The sequence below is a fragment of the Nyctereutes procyonoides genome, unplaced genomic scaffold (genome assembly GCF_905146905.1).
Source record: "Nyctereutes procyonoides isolate TBG_1078 unplaced genomic scaffold, NYPRO_anot_genome, whole genome shotgun sequence".
Taxonomy (NCBI): Eukaryota; Metazoa; Chordata; class Mammalia; order Carnivora; family Canidae; genus Nyctereutes; species Nyctereutes procyonoides.
Window position 1 is genome coordinate 11,090,863 of NW_026575148.1, and position 17,604 is coordinate 11,108,466.

Here is a 17,604-nt window from a genome sequence, read left to right on the forward strand (position 1 = left end):
TTTTTTATGTGTTGTATCCTGGATTTTTTTTTCAAGAGGTAGAGGGGAGCATTAAATACCCACCCTCTTCCATAGACGGTTCTGAAGAAAGTTGTGAGTAAGGGAGATAGAGAATCCACACAGCCATTTTATTACTGATAAAGGCCAGGCTGGAAGCTAGAGTTCAGGTGTGTCACTCACGCTCTTCCTCACACTACAACCCAGCATGACGATGCCTCCTCCCTTCAATTTTACCGGGCAGGAGCAACACAGCATTACTGTTACTTCCAAGCAGCGAAAAGATATTATCTGAACTACAGTAGCCCTTTATCGAAGCTTTACTGGAGGCCCTGTACTAGTCATTTATGACACACACTTCAGAATCCAGGACAGAAGGCAGCCCGGATGGCTCAATGGTTAAGCACCTGCCTTCCGCCCAGGGCGTGATTCTGGAGTCCCAGGATCGAGTCCCACGTCGGGCTCCCTGCATGGAGCCTGCTTCTCCCTCTCTGCCTGTGTCTCTGCCTCTGTCTCCAATAAGTAAAAATAAATAAATAAAAATAAATAAATAAAAATAAATTAAAAAAAATCTTAAAAAAAAAAAAATCAAGAATGCGTGCAACCCCTCACTGTGTTATCTCTATTTGGACCGAAGTACCATAAGAGCGAGGACCACATCTTATTTGCCTACCGTCTCATACTCCTCATTTTCGCACACTGCTAAGCAACGGGTAGAAATTCTAATCAACCTGTTGAATGAATAAAGGGAAAAAAAAAAGTTAACTTCGGCTGCCAATCGGACGTTTTCCATTACAAGTTCTGTGTTAGTGACGTCAGAGTCAAGAAAGTGAGGAAGGTTTTACTCAAGATTATCTCAATCGAGGAGAGAGGCCGCGACTCTCTTCTAGCGCCAAGTCCTGGGAAACAGCTGGAGATGATACAAACTGAGGTGGGGGTGGGGGGTAACATCACTGACCACCTGTATTTACTGACTGGCCTTCCCCAAATGGAATACTCCGCCCCCCCCCATGTGTGGCAGAAGGTAGTGGGCCGCCGGGGGGGGGGGGGGGGGGGGGCAGCGGTTTGGCACCACCTTCGGCCCAGGGCGTGACCCCGGGGTCACGGGATCGAGTCCCGCGTCGGGCTCCCTGCGTGGAGCCGGCTTCTCCCTCTGCCTGGGTGTCTGCCTCTCTGTGTGTGTGTGTCTCTCTCATGAATAAATAAATGAATTTTTTTAAAAATGCTTAAAAAAAAAAAAAAAGGTAGTCTCACAACTTGGCCCAGGGGCCGGCCTGCGTCGGGCTCTCCCACCCTTCCGCAGAGACGGCGGCACGGCCGGGGAGCCGCCTTCTTCGAGGACGTTCCCCCAAAGACGTTCCTTCAAGAGGCCGCCCCTGGTTGCGGAACTGCCACGAACTTCTCAGGGGCCTCGCGTCTCAGGAGCCCACAATCGTCCAGTGCGTGCAGCAGATGCTCTCAGGAGAGAGAGCCCCGGGTCCCGGGGGCGGCCCGGAGCACGCCCGTCACCTGTACCTGAGCTGAGGGGAAAGTGTAGCTGGTCTGGACCGACGCTTAGCCGTGCCGCCGCAGCTCTGCTCCACGGGGACTCCTCGAGGAGCTTCCAGGCGCTCCCGGTTCGCTTTCTCCCTTCGGGACTAGACGGGCAGAGCGCATGCGCACTCGGCGGAGCGCGCCTGACGTCATCGAAGGCGCCTGCCGCTGCTCGTTAGCAACCGAAAGCGTCCGTAGTATCGCGGGCGGCGGCGATGTACGGACTTCCGGTTCCCCGGGCAGCTGCCGCGGCCGCCGCCGCTGCCCCTGCCACCTGCCCCCGCCGGGCCGCGGTCCAGGGGTGGGTCGCCGCTTCTGCGTTCGCCGCGGCGCCCATGGTCCCTCGTGGAGCCAGGGCGGCGGGCCCGGCGGCTCCCGCGCGCTGAGAGGGCGCTCCGGGGACGATGAAGGGCTCGCGCTGCGGCCGCGGCGTCAGCCCGCTCTTGGCCGCCGCCCTGCTGCTGCTGCTGCTGCTGCCGCCGCCGCCGCCGGGCCGGGCGGGCGCTTGGGCCTCGCTGCTGCAGGCGGCCGCGCCGGGCCCCGCGGCCCCGGGGACCTCGCCGCCCCTGCGTCCCGGCCCCACCGCCGCCGGGTCGCCGGGCCGGGCGCCCGCAGACGCCGCGGGGCCGCGGGGCGCGGAGGGCGGCAACGGCAGCAGCCCCCGGGCGGGGCTGGCCGCGGACGACTCCGGCGGGAAGGCCCGGGAGGAAGACTCGGCGGGCGGGAGCCTGGCCGTGAGCCCCAACCCCGGCGACAAGCCGATGACCCAGCGGGCCCTGACCGTGCTGATGGTGGTGAGCGGCGCGGTGCTGGTGTACTTCGTCGTCAGGACCGTCAGGTGAGGCGGGGCCTCGGCGAGACGGGCTGCCGGGTGACCTTGCTTGCGGCCGGGCAGCGACCTGGCGTTGCACCTGCGAGCCCCGGTTACCCGCCACCTGCCTGCGCGGGTGGCCATGGCGACGCGCGGGGGCACCGCTGCAAGACCTGAGGCCACCAAGCACTTACCCTCTTCCGTTCATGAATCATACCGTATTACTACGTGCTCGAAGGGCGCACTCTCCTTGAAGAGCAAGGAGTCTTTTATTTATTTTGTTTTGTTTTATTTTATTTTAGATTTTATTTACTTATTCATGAGAGGCACACACACACAGAGAGAGAGAGAGAGAGAGGCAGAGACACAGGCAGAGGGAGGAGCAGGCTCCATGCACCGGGAGCCCGACGTGGGACCCGATCCCGGGACCCCGGGGTCACGCCCTGGGCCCAAGGTAGATGCTCAACCGCTGAGCCAGTCGGGGATCCCCGGAAATATTTTCCTGACCGCACTAAGACTCCTCTCTGTGTGTTGTCGTGTACTCTCTCGTTTTGCCTATCCGGGTGTAGACTTCTAGCAGGGCCAGGATTCCTGAATAGTAGTAGCATCTGTGAGCCCTGGAGTTCTTTGCACAACGCCGTCCCTTACTCGGAAATTGTTAGTATTGTTGGATTCATACTAGTGCAGAAAGACCTTGTGAGTATGTTATTTTGTAAAATTCATTTAAAAAAAAAATACCTACCTACCTATTTATTTATTTATTTATTATACACACAGAGAGAGGCAGAGGCACAGGCAGAGGGGAAGCAGGCACCATGCACGGAGCCCGACGTGGGACCCGATCCCAGGACCCCAGGATCATGCCCTGGGCTGAAGGCAGGCGCTAAACCACTGAGCCACCCGGGCTGCCCTATTTTCTAAAATTTAAAAGGAAAGTTACTCCTTGCCAGCATGTTCTCATATTGGTGTTTAATCTGCCACTTAATTCATTAGATTATACTATATGAAGTTTCCTACATTCCTCTTGTTTTTGGCCAGGAAAAGCAACAGTTTTGTACAGTCCAGTCTATGCCGTGTGCCTCATTAATCAGAAGTGTTTAGCACTCACTTGACATGGCACAAGGTATCTCAGTGCAAAGTGTTACCAATTGGCATGATAGAAAACCTATGCAGCCAAAGGAAAAAGAATGTCCAGCATACTCAGGTTTTAATATTAGAGCAAATATTTAGTACTTAATACAACTAAATCTGACTTTGAATTTATTGAATTTTGAATTCGTGAATGAATACATTTGATACTTCACCTTCCAAAACAGCCTTTCTAAAATGAATTCATCTGTGAATAATCTAAGTCATTCAAAAGTTTAAATTTACAAAATAAATAATCTTGTGCCCATTCTTACTACAGAATGCTAGATTATGGAATTCTTTAAATTCCAGCTTTGGAACATATATGATGACTTAAATGGCACCTTTCCCCTTAACTGTGATTTATCTGGTGTCCCATGGGGTTTAAGTAATCTATAATTGTAAATTCCACTGTTTGTTTGAATTTTTTCCCCTTAGCAAGATGTCTAGGTGGACTTAGTAGACCAGGTCATTATGTTGTTTAAGTACCAGATTATGAATACAAGTAGATGATTGATTGCCACTTATTATTCTACTTAATCCCTTATAAAGTAGAAAAGGAATTATGTAATTAAATTGGTGACATTATTATCAGTCACCTTCGTTTGATACATCTTTTTATTGCTGAAGTTAAATTGTTTAATGGCATCCATTGTGATATTTAAATATACCATATAATAAGATTGACTTGGAAGAAATCTATAATAAGAGTATAAGATGGAAAAATCTAAAATAAGGTTATTATTTCAGTGGCTTAGTTGGCGACTGTCTATCTGAAGAGCTGACGTATAGAGCTAAGATGTCACTTTCTGAAGGATTCAGCCAAGAAAAGAGCCGAGGGAACACCGTCTAACTAGTTTTTACGTCCTGTGGAGTTTTGGTGTAGTATTAAAGAAAAAGAAACACTAGTATTAAAAAAAGTCAGTTACCTTGCTCCTCCCTTTTCCAAGTTCATACATATGTGGGAACCTGGATTTTCTTTCTTTATTTCAACCAAACACACATTGCAAATGATTGAATGCAGGAGAAAATATCAAAACCTGGCTGTTTTCCTTTTTCTATCTAGTTCTATTTGTTTAAGCCAAACATTAAAGGGATTTGAGAAAATCTGTATCAGTGCCGTTTTTCACCTTTTTTAGTTTTCTTCTTGACGATTACATTTTTCATAAAAAAAAGATATGTCAACATGTAATGGATTTATTATTTTAAATAATAAAGTTTTATATTTATTTTAAATGATAAATATAAAACGTATTAGGTTTAATATATTAAGTATCGATATGTGTAATCCACATAAACATAAATTCTTTGGAGTACCAAATAATCTTTAAGAATGTAAAGGAATCCCAAGACCAAAACATTTGAGAACCACTGTTGTAAACAGCATTATCTGAGCAAGATATTGCTATTGATAAAGCCAGCAAATCCAGGTCCACTTTTCTGTTGAGGGAAAAGTGAGAACATGTTCATGAGGTGTTAAAGACATAGGACCACCAAACTCAGGGCAGCCCGCGCGTGGCTCAGCGGTTTAGCACAGCCTTAAGCTCAGGGCGTGATCCTGGAGACTCAGGATCCAGTCCCGCGTCGGGCTCCCTGCATGGAGCTTGCTTGTGTCTCTGCCTGTGTCTCTGCCTCTCTCTCTCTCTCTCTCTGTATGTGTGTCTTTCATGAATAAATGAATACAATCTTTAATTAAAAAAAAAAAGATCCTCTCATGTAAAGTGGGGAAAGAAAGCTATTTTATAAGGTGCAGATGAGCCTGAAATTTCGTGTACCAGCTCATTCAGGGCAGTCAGTATTTATTCAGCTGCTCAGAACTGGGCACTGAGGTTCCAGTGTGAGTGAAATAGGCATTTCTTCCTCCGAGCACTTAGAGACTACAGGAGCAGAGAGACACTAATCAAACAGTCATACAGATAATAAAGAATATATAGGATGCTCTGGAAAAGTAATAAAAGGCAGGTCTTAACTAATACTTAGTGCCTAGTAAATACACAATATTAATTTAATTTTAATGGTTCCTATACCTATAAGGTAAGGCACTAAATTAGTTTTCTTTAAAAGTCTTTACTTTGTAACTGAAACCTTATTTTTGAAATTTTATTTATCATCCTGACATCTAACATTTGTTGTTTATGTACCAGATACAATGCCACACACTTCATAGGCATTTTCCATTTTAGTACCTGCAAATACCTTCAAACTAAATAACCACTATTCTTGTACAGGTAAAGAAATTGAGGTTAAATAACTTGTCTAAGGGACACATATATAGACTATAGCAGAACTGCATTGAAACCCAGGCCTGTCTGAACTTTTCCAACATACGTAGCTACCATACTGCTTCCTGTGATTACTTAAAGTAACCAATTTAAAGTGATTTTGCAAATACGAACGGCTGACTTATTTTAGGACAAATAAACGAGTATTGTATGCACAGTACTTTTCTATTTAAAAATAATAGCTTTTGTGAGTATTAAAAACCCTAAATTTTATTTTTAAAAAGTTGCGTTGACCTTAGCATTTATTGATTATTGTATCTGTGCCAACCTGAAATAATTTGGTATTATACCTCAGCCACCTACTTCCCTTTCCTCCGCCAAAGGTTTTTTGATTTGCTAGACACAGGGAGTAGTGATATTTTACAGCAATTTCTATTACTAATCTGATCGTACATATTTCTACCTCAATTCCCTCTGGAGCTATTCATTATTGAATTATAAATGTGGGATTGATAAAGATATCTTTCCCATCTGGTTACTTAACAGGAATCTGACTTATAGGATTTATTTTCTTATACTCCCAGAGGACATATGGTTTCAGCACTACTTATAAAATCATAAGATATCAATAGATATCACTCACTTTAGGCAGAAATAGGGAATACTTTGACTATTTAACATTTATGTGTTTACTCACTGTCATTTATTCAGTAAATACTCTTGAGCACTGACAGTGTGACAGTGGTAGGTAGGCCCTGTAGTGAGAATCAGCAGTGCTCAAGATAAGAAAAGCCCCTGTCTTAAATTCCATGTATTGATACATTCTTGGAAAGTGGAGTTTTCTCAACAAGTATAAATTCTCCTGGTTTGTCATCGTTTGTTCAACTAGGTAGGATATATTGAATGTTATAGAGACTCAGAGCTTAGAAATATATTTAACAAGTATACGTTCCTAAAGAATTGATATTCTCTGCAGCGATGAAACTTATTTTCCCAAAACGTTTAGTCATAGTCTTAAAATACTGTAAAATGCTAATGTGGCTTTGTGGTCAAATACCAAAATGTCAAGGTGATTATGTATCAGTTGTACAGCAGTCTGATATGTACAGAGTCACTGTGAAATGAGAAGACTCAGAAACCGGATGAGAACAGAAGCCATTTATTTCTTCTTCTTCTACTTTTTTTTTAATCCAGGAGTAAATGCAGTGTTTGCACCCAGATATCTAGTATGTGAAGTAGGTGGCCAGACAGAAAAAATAAATATTTAGGTAGGGAAAGTAGTTTACTAGATTTTTCAAAAGAAATAAGAACCCCCTCTTCCATCTCTTGTATACTTTTTATTTCCTGCTTACTTCTAATATTAAAGGATTACGTTACTGCTTGTATCACTCACTATTTTGGTTAAACACATTAAACAGTCCTGGTTAACTTAAACTAAAGGGGATTTTTTTAAATTTCAGAAAGTCAAAGACTAACCGAAGAATCATGTTTTGATAACAGGTAGGAATTAAAGCAGTTTAGGAGGTAAGAAACCAAAACAGAAGTTTCTTTCCACTAGATAGATATGAAGTGGTTTTCAGTCTCTTTGTCCCTCAGCTCAGGAATTGACTCTCATGGAAGGGGAAATAAATTTGCCCCACCTCTTGGCAGAGATGGTTACAATCCTAATTATTACCTCATCAGACTATGTTTATTGTGGTAGAGTTACTACCAATAAAGGAATGTCCCTGCAAACAGAAAAAGGATATAGTCACCACAAGCAAGAGATGTTTATCTCCCTACTCCACCTTTGCTCCACGTTTCAAGGAGGAATATAAATTATTCATACCTATCTTGCCAGATATTTTTTTTATAATCCAGCATTTGAAATACAAGTTCCGGGCAGCCCCGGGTGGCTCAGTGGTTTAGCGCCGCCTTCAGCCCAGGGCCTGATCCTGGAGAACCAGGATCGAGTCCCACGTCACCCATGTCAGGCTCCCTGCATGGAGCCTGCTTCTCCCTCTGCCTGTGTCTCTGCCTCTCTCTGTGTGTCTCTCATGAATAAATAAATAAAAACCTTTTAAACAAATAAAATAATAAAATAAAATAATAAATAAAATAAAATAAAATAAAATACAAGTTCCTATGACCAGTTTAAAAAGTGTACTGCAATTTGACCACCAGTCTGTAATCACCTTCAAATTACCAAGTGTTCTTGATTCTACCAGAAGACTCATGATTCTGAATGGTCTGGCTGTATTTGTTGCTTATCGTTTAATACTTGAGTTATTTTTCTTGCCTTGACCCCTGTTTCATTAAGCTGTCCTGATCTCATTTCAGTGTAGTCTGATGAGAAGTAAGATTTCTTGAGTTATAATCGTAGCTTTTCAGGAGAGTATAATTGTTGTATGTATCCTTGGGTTAAATGGCAGATCTAGGGTTCAGCTCAGGTTTTGTAAAATAGAGAAAATGATAGGATTTACCAGAAAGGATTGTTTCAAGAACCTATATAAAATACTTAGCACAGTTCCTGGCACATAATTGTTCAATGAATTTTAGTAGTGATAATGACGGTTATATTTCTTCTTTCATTACTCTTTTCTGATCTCTTCCACTGGTCTTCTCTCTTTTCTCCTGTAGTTATCTTGGCGGAGTCCTGTTAAAGCTATCTCTTCACTCTGTTTTTCTACATATGATGATAGGATCCTCTCTACTTAAGTAGTTTTCCATCAGGTGGGCAGTCCTGGGAGATAGAAGTAATGAGGTTAATTTATTAGGCCCAGGGCACACTTCCCAACCTTTTCCATGTCATCCCACACTTAGAAATTGATATCCATGTGGGATGAATGCTTGCGTCTATTTACTCTGATCTCTGTCTACCTTGGGCCCTGTTAGCAACTCAAAAGCTGAGGGGATTTTTGTTTTGGCATATCAGTAAACCATTCGCAATTATGGCGCAGTGGTTAGAGAATGTCTGTAAAATGGTGCTGAATGTGAACTATGCAAAGAAGTGGTTGGGGAATTTATTGTGTTGACTACTTTAAATTCAGTCCAAACATTTCATAAGTTTGAGTGACTTGTGTTACTTAATAAACTGTTCTGGGTATTGCATAAGTTTGAGTGACATAACAGTCTGGTTATAGTAACTTAGAAGGATAATTAATATGTCATATTTTTCCTCAAGGAGCTTAACATCTAGTGAAAGAGTATCACTGCTTTTTGTGATAATGGATTGAACTTTGAGGAATACAGTAGCAAGAGATTAAGCTAGTTGGGGGAGGCTGCTTAGGAGAAAGACAAGGCTATTTGGACAGTTAATACAGCAAAAACTATTAAATTTGTATCAAAGGCTGGAATCTTTATTTCTTATCAACATGAATGATCTAATAACTTTTCCTATAACTGAAGTCTACTTTTCAGTTGGCCTTTTCTCCTCGGATATGTTTTGGTCACTCTTAACAATCTTGGCTATTTTGTCAGGGAGAAGTATTGAATGGGGAGGAGGTGTTCATTTAAGAATATAATATTGGAGTATATTCAAATGTTAGTAGTAGGAAAAGAGCCAATAGACAAAGAAATATTGAAGTTAAAGGAAAGGAAGGTCCTTGAGAAGACATGGGAAGAGAGATTCTAAATAAAGTCCATGTGGTGGCAATAGCATGGATGACAGAGGAGAGATGTCCTCCATTGAAATACTCCCTATTTCCATACCTTCCATTTGCTCCTCTGGTTGTTGTAGTCTGCTCTCTACTTCTACTGTTCTAAAAGTGCCCTTGCAGGAGATAATTAATAACTTTATCCCATCAGTTTCATGGACACTTTCCTGTCTTTCCTGTAGCAATCAATATTTTATTTCTTATTTCAACTTCAGATTTTCTTAACTCTTTCATTATTTATTCTCCAGGTTATTCATGAACTTCTTTCCCTCATGGACTACTCTTCCTACTATTAGAATTCTTTTATACCTCTAACCTCCTAGAGAAGAGAATCTGCATTGTATTCATCTTTGGTCCCTGCCACATTCTTAGAAGACAACGCCTTCATTAAATGTTTGTGGAGGAGGATGACTTTTACCTCTTCTGTATTTGGATATTCTATGGGTCCTTTCCTTAACTCTGCAATTTGACTGTCCGTGTATTCTGAGTGAGCCATCCAAAATTCACTTCTTTGATTACCACCTCTAAGCTCTTGATTGCCTTCTGAGTTTCCATTATGTATTGCCAGCCAACTTTTATGGATATATGATTCAAACTCATGAAGTTCAAATTGAAACCATCATTTTTGTTTCCAAACCTTCCTTGCGCTGTTCTGTAAAGGTAAATGGTATCACCTTATACACGGTTTCTTGAATGGAAACCTGAGCCATCCCAAGTGTCCCTTTTGTTTACCATTTATATCCATTCATACAGTTTCATTTCATAAATAGCTCTTGGCTACATTACCACTTGGCCAGCTCCTTTGATATCACATTCCTTTAGGCTCACATCATTTGGCTACTGTGCTACCATTCAAATTTGTTTCTTCACTTCCAAGTGTGTCCGTCCTTCAGCCTACCTTCCTCACTAAACAGCTATTGTTCCTTCTAAAATTTAAATCTGATCATTTTCTGTACTTACAGTTGTGCTTTATGGCTGTACAATATGGTAGCCAACTAGCTACATGTGGCTTTTTAAAAACTGCAGTAAGTTAAAATTAAATTCAGCTTCTTAGGTGCACTAGCCACATTTCAATAGCTCAAGTAATCACTTGAGTCTACTGGTCAGCTGCCAATATTGGACCGCACAGTATAGACTATTTCCATTATGGCAGAAGATTCGTTGGGCAGTGTTATTCTAAGACATTTGGTGGGATAAGGTTCATATTCCTTAGCTTAACATTTAAGGTCCTCCTTAATCTAACTTTTTTTCATCATTTTCCATATTTATCTTATGTTCAAGTGTGCCGTATGTTTATGGAAGAGCATTTTTCAAGCAGAGGGATTACACGCATTTTTTTTTTTTAAATCAAACTGCTAGTTGTCTTTGAAGATGAAAATAAAAAATCAGCTGTATCAAAAAACCTCTGTGATATCCCATACCACCTTGTTGTCTTGGTTCATTTAGGGTGCTATAACAAAAGTACTGCAGACTAACTAGATGATTTATAAACAATGTAAATTTACTTCTCACAGTTCTTGAGACTGGCGAGTCCAACGTTATGATACTGGCAGATTTGGTGTCTGCTGAGAGCTCACTTTTTGATTCATAAATAGTGTCTCCTAGCTGTAACCTCACATGGTGGACGGGTAGAGGGGATTGATTACTGGGGCTCCTTTTATAAGGGCACTAATTCTATTTATGAAGGCTCCACTCTCATGACTGGTTCACCTGCCAAAGACCTGACTTCCTAATATCATCACCTTGGTGGTTAGATTTCAACATGAATGTCGGAGGGACACAAACATTCAGGCACAGCATCAGTATAATGGCAGTATTTCCATTCAATAATAGTTGTAATGATAGTTCACTTGTCTGCCCTCTCTATACTATTTATTCCTTAGACCTTTTTCTAAAATAGATATTCAGATGTTTCCTAAATAAATAGCAGAAGGACTTAGGAAGAATGTATGGGAAAAACTAAAGCAAAGTGTAGAAATGATTAGAAATGTGAGGTAGGGGATCCCTGGGTGGCTCAGCGGTTTAGCGCCTGCCTTTGGCCCAGGGCGTGATCCTGGAGTCCCAGGATCAAGTCCCACATCAGGCTCTCTGCATGGAGCCTGCTTCTCCCTCTGCCTCTCTCTCTCTCTCTCTCTCTCTCTCTTTCATGAATAAATAAATAAAATCTTAAAAAAAAAATGAAATGTGAGGTAGTTGTGCAACAGGTGTTAACATTAACTAATAATCCAGTCATTTTAACTTCACGTGCTTTCTATACTTGAAGAGCTATGGACCCATGTTCTGTGGCTGTGCAGAAAAGTCAACTGGGACTGTTTAAAATATATAAATTATTTGCAGATATTTATCCAAGATAATATACATTATAGTTACCTAAAATAACTGCAGTAATCGGGATGAATTGTAATAAGTATAACTGGGAGATGCGTTTGCTGGTGACTAAAAAGGTTAGATTTGGGACAGATAGGATAAACTGGAATGAGATGCATCTGGTTAGTTATTACCGAGTTTTCCTGAAAACAAAATAATCAACAAATGTGAATTATGAAATTTTAGTACTAATACTCAGATGGTATATACCAGTACACTGTACCAGTACACTTGGGCCAGTTGTTACAGCTAGCATCTGTCTTGATCAGTTGATTCTTACATTTTACGGTTTGTTAAATAGCTGAATATCTTGAATATGATCTCTGCTTATCCTACTCTTCAAAGTTTGAGTTGTTTTGTCATGGTCTCCATTGCCCATGTTGCTATTTATCTTTTATATTAAAAAATTGGCCTTTAATTTTATTTTTGGTAAAGAAACTCTCAAATCTATATTTTTAAAATTACTTAAGCTCTGTCTTTTCTCAAATATGAAAAACAAAGTTAAAATTGGATTGAAAAGTACATTTTGATAAGTTGCATTGCTTAGTATAATATAAAGTGGCGTGAAAAATACTAAATCATAAATTTGAAATCAAAGTCATTTTCTTAAGAAATCATTTAGGCTTTTCCTAATTATTTTTCAGAGATCTTTACTGTTATTTTAATACTGGCTTTTTTTTTTTCTATAATAAGAAATAGGCAGGAGCTTGACAGTTCTCAGAATAACATGAAGATACTGAATCTTCTTAGATTTTGGTTGGCACGTAATGTTAATCCTTCTATTTAGCCAAACTTATATTTTTCTAAAGTAAAAATATTAAAATATACTGTAACTTGTCTCTTTATTGTAATTTTATTTGTTCTCTTTTTTTTCCTTGCATTTGAGTTTTCTCAGTATTATGACTAAAGATTGAAAGGATAAAAATAAACTTTTTGTACTAGTTGATTTACATGCAGATGTGTACATGTTATACTATTCCGTGTAGGCTTCTTTTCCTCCAGTTGACATAATAGTTTTAGTTTTAATTTTCTTTTATTATGCAGGTCTATGAATGTCACTACATGTTAGCAACATATTATATTTTGAATAATTATAACCTTATGGTATCATTTATATATCTTTCTTTTCACTAGGTATATTCGACAACATTTAATTTATATAGATTTATATAGAACTTTTATAAAGTTTTTTTTTAAGATTTTATTTATTCGTGAGAGACACTTTTTTTTTTTTTCTTGCATTTGACTAGCTTACTCGTTCACTGTGTATATCTTTTTCTATTTCATAGGTTCTGGCTCCTGCTTGTACTTTTTACTTTCTTAATAAAAATTAAGTAATTTTTCCTTGCAGGGAACCAGATATGGAACTCGATCCCAGGACCCTGGGATCAAGCCCTGAGCTGAAGGCAGACGCTTAACAACTGAGCCTCCCAGGCACCCCTATAAGCTTTTTTTTTTTCCTTTAACATTATGTTACTTTATTCTCATCTATGAGGTAAATGATTTTATAGTTATTGGGATGGATGTGAGAGTCTGAGGTAATAAACTCAATCTCAATGGCTTAATGCAGTAAAGTTTATTTCTCCTTTATGAAAATTCAGCTGCAGGCTTGGATTGTCCTCTAGGACAGTTGCCCCAGGACGGCAACTCAGCAGTTTGGCTGACCTTGATCTTAGGATTTTGACATTTCAACCTAAGCCCTCCACAGTTGTCAGAGCTTGGTAGAAGAGACGAAAGGATGTTATAGGCGCTTTTGACTGCTTCAGCCTAAAAAGGAGACTAATTGTATGAAAAGCTGGGAAGTGAGAGAGAGAGAGTTCTACATTAGGTGAGCACTAGTAATGTCTGCTATAAAAAGAGATACATCAAAGGTCATATAGCTGGAAAATGTCCAAGACCCTGCAGAACCCAGAGTTTGAATTTGACTCATATTTCTTTGATATTGTTCAGTGAGTTCTCAAAGTGATTGATCATATTTTTACTTTTTCATTTGGATGAATTTACATTTTACAGAATAATAAAACAAATTATTAATGATACTAAAAATAATAAGCAAATAATGCTTTTGCAGTTACCTTTGCACCGTGTCTTACAAACTACTCATTATAATGGAGGCACATTGATACCCATTGGAAAACTGTCCTACTCTTGAAAAAAATTATATGGCTATATAAAATTAACAGAATTTATCTACACTTTAATTACCTTCTCTCTTTTTTTTTCTTGCATTTGACTAGCTTACTCATTTACTGTGTTTATCTACATTTTAATTACCTTCTCTTTTTTTTTCTTGCATTTAACTAGCTTACTCATTCACTGTGTATATCTTTTTCTACTTCATAGGTTCTAGCTCCTGCTCGTACTTTTTACTTTCTTAGTAAAAATTAAGTAATTTAGTAAGTTAGGGCTACTGTGACCCATTATTTCCTTTACTCCATGTGCCTTGCAGTCTCTCCATGAGTTTGTTAATCTCCAACACAGCCTCAGATTGCCTCATGTTCTTATTTGCACCTATGTACATGTGTTTTCTTCTATATTGACTTCGTAAGGTAGATATTCTGATTGGCTTATTTTTATAGACTAGGCCACATCATCAGTCACCATCCAGTCTAGAGATTGACAACCCTTAGAAAAAGTGCCCATTGGAGGGTCATATTAGTCGTGGCTTAGAATAGGGGATTTTGCACAGTCCATTACTTCATTAACTGCCGTTACCCATTCAAAAGAGCTTACAGGCGTAGTAATTTCCTAGAGAGGATAGAGCCAGTAGACCTGACAGGTCACAAGATAGCAGGCCTTGTGCATTGTTCTAATGTTAGAGTTCCATCTTTTTTAGTGATAGAGACTGGCTACCTTTCCACTGAAATGTAGGACTTTGAGGAGTCCAGTTTAAAAACAGTTGTGTTCATAAATTTGGGGTACTGAATCTGAGGAGAGAAAAAAAATGGAAAGGTTATGATCTAGATGGAGGTGAGACTACTGAATCACTGAAAAAGCAAGTGTGGGATCAAACTGAAAAGTTTTAGTGGGCTTTTCTGTGGCACTGCATTTTTTATTGAAAAATGCTAAGAAAAATAAAGTGATTATTTAGAATGGAGGGATTGGTAATACCAATTGGTAATACCAATACCAATTGAAAAATGCTAAGAAAAATAAAGTGATTATTTAGAATGGAGGGATTGGTAATACCAACCTGCCTAAGAGGTTCTTAAAAAAAATTAGAACAAATGCACGTCTGAGTGATGGAAGATTGGCAACCTAACTCAAAGAAGCTGATAAGTCCCCTGATCAGTTGGGAAGTTTACCTATAAGTAGTACAATATCCAATTAAAAGTGACTTTAACATAAGGGCATATTTTGTTGTTGTTGTTACTTACTTATCATGAATATGGGGAGGCTCCGACTTGGTTCAGCAATTTAGTGAGGTTATCAAGAATTAATTTTTTCCATCCTTGTCCCTCCATAAGATGGCTGGCTACCTCAGCTTTAAGGATTCGGTTCTCACACAGTAGTGTCTCAAACAGGAAAGAGGGCCTGAAGAGAGGCCTGTCTTCCTATATTCTTTATCAGGGAAAAAAGTCTTTCCCAAAAACTGCACTGCTGGAGTTATCCCATTCTACCTCATTTGTCTGAACTGCTTTATCTGCTCAGCCCTAGACAATGACTGGCAAAAGGAAAATTATATTTTCATGATTGGTTTACACCAATTATTATGATCATTATCTATCTCTTAGGGCTGGGTCCAATTGCTCTCTAAACAAAATCATGATACTGTTAAAGCAGAATAAGGTTTCCTTTTGGATATACAAGAAGCAGATTCTGCTACTGTGATCAAAACTAAGAGATGGCTTAATTAGAACATAAATATACTTGTTAATGCAAGTAGCTACCAGGTTACTACTTTTTACTATGAAAGGGTGAACCAGAAAACATAGTTCATAGAATATTATATTCATTTTGGTATAATGTAAGATCGTTGTATTGGGGATCAAAAGACTGTTTTGGTAGCTGATTTTGTGACCTTGATTAAAATTACTTTGATTCATTGGGAAGACAGTCTCACTTAATGTTTAAGATCCCAGACTCAGGAGTCAAGTACTTGTGTTTGAATCCTAGCTCTACCATATACTGTCTCAAGTTTGTTTTTTTTTTTTTAAACCTTGCCTTTCTATGTGTAAAATTGTGATTGTTGTGAGGATTATATTATATAATGCTTGTAAGCTGATTGGTTCAGTGCCTGACATATGTGCATACTAGGTAAATATTAACATTATTAGTAATTTTGTATGTCTAGAGTTGCATTTGTAATATATTTTGGGGGTTTTACTGAAATTTTTGATGCCTCTTCACACCTAACTCTGTGTATGTAGTATTGGACTTCTGAAAATGGTTGTAATCAGTGAGACAGTAGGTTTGACAAGGTTAGAGATAGGGTGAGAGCTGGGGAGATTGTAAGAGCAATCTGTCGGGGGATTGGTCATAGATTAAGAAGTGAGGTAGAATGAACTTTGGAAATTTGTAAATAGGACTTTAAAGTTGGTTGGAAAATAATTCCATGCTGAACTCATTTAGAAATGTAGATCAGAGAGTTTTCAAGCCTTACATCTCAAGCTTTAGTGCCTGAAAAAGAACAGTAGGAAATCCATGTAAAGACCAAGAGAGAGGTGAACAAAGGAGTTGTATGCAGGACACTTCCTAGCTAAGCTAAGTGATATTTATTTAGGATTTACTTTACCTGGGGTTGTCTACCAGTATACTATCAAATAGATAAGTCTAAACACAGGAACTCATTATATGTACTAGATTACAGGGAGTGGGTGAGAAAAGGGCTATATCAGAAAACAACATTACAGTATTAAATATAGATGAACATACATTTGATTTTTTTTTTTAACTTTTGAGTGTTAGCAGTGAACATTTTACTGGAGATAAACAGTGACAGGATACTTTATTGGGGGAGTCTTCTAGTTAGTGTTGCACTTGGTCAAGGTCATGATCCTGACAGAGCTTGGTAGCTGAAGGCCAGTAGAAAGGACCCAAGGATAATTATGAAGAGAAACCAAAGGAATTTTTAAAAAGCACAGTAGTCTGAAAACTTCAACATGGGGTCAACACCTCCCAAGAGCATTATTGTTTTACATCAAAGTGGAATAACAATAATAATCTTGAGATTTCAAAAAGAGTAGAATTAGGTGCCTGGGTGGCTCAGTCTCTTAAGTGTCTGTCTTTAGCTCAGGTCATGATCCTGGAGTCCTGGGATCCGGCTCCCTGCTCAGCGGGGAGTCTGTTTCCCCCTCTGCCCCTCACCTTGTTCCCCTGCTCATGCTCTCTCTCTTTCTCTCTCTCTAATAAATAAATAAATAAATAAAATCTCAATAGCAAAATAAATAAAAATTTAAAAGTAGAATTAACTCATTTACCCGTCTAGTAAAGCAGGGATATCTTTAGCATTGGATATAGTTCCATATAGAATGCTGAGAATTTAAAAGAAGGTTAAAAAAAAAAAAGTCACTTTGGCTTTTGAACGGATAAACTTCAATTATTTAGAGTGTAAATGATGTGTATATATGTTACAATATGGTAATTGTACGTTTCCAAAAGAGTTTAGAGTGCAAGCTGAATATTGGTGGTTCTAATTTGGGAAGTGTATGAGAATCACCTGGGCTTGACCTAAAATATACTAAATGAGTAAGAAGTCCTGGGATGAGTGCATGTTTAATATGTTTATTCTAGTCTTTTTTTTTTTGTCCCAAGAGAAGATAGTTATGCATATTATGATTTAAAAATTGGTTAGCTTCGGTTAAGTTTTGCTGTGGTATATTTTTGGAAATGATATTCTCTTATCCCAGAGGTGCTGATTAACATATAGAATTGTAGGTTTCATTGTTATACATAGAAAATGCAATATAGT

The 17,604-nt window shown here is 39.6% G+C and overlaps 1 protein-coding gene across 2 annotated transcripts in view; it reads left to right on the plus strand.

Annotated features, from left to right (window-relative positions):
• The first annotated feature begins 1,814 nt into the window (after positions 1-1,814).
• Positions 1,815-17,604, plus strand: part of FAM174A (family with sequence similarity 174 member A) — a 37,729-nt gene continuing 21,939 nt past the window's right edge. For both annotated transcript variants that reach the window (XM_055312756.1, XM_055312757.1), the window contains exon 1: positions 1,815-2,368. In XM_055312756.1, the coding sequence (XP_055168731.1) occupies positions 1,935-2,368 (434 nt within the window). In that variant the 5' untranslated portion in view covers positions 1,815-1,934. The remainder of the gene's footprint in view (positions 2,369-17,604) is intronic.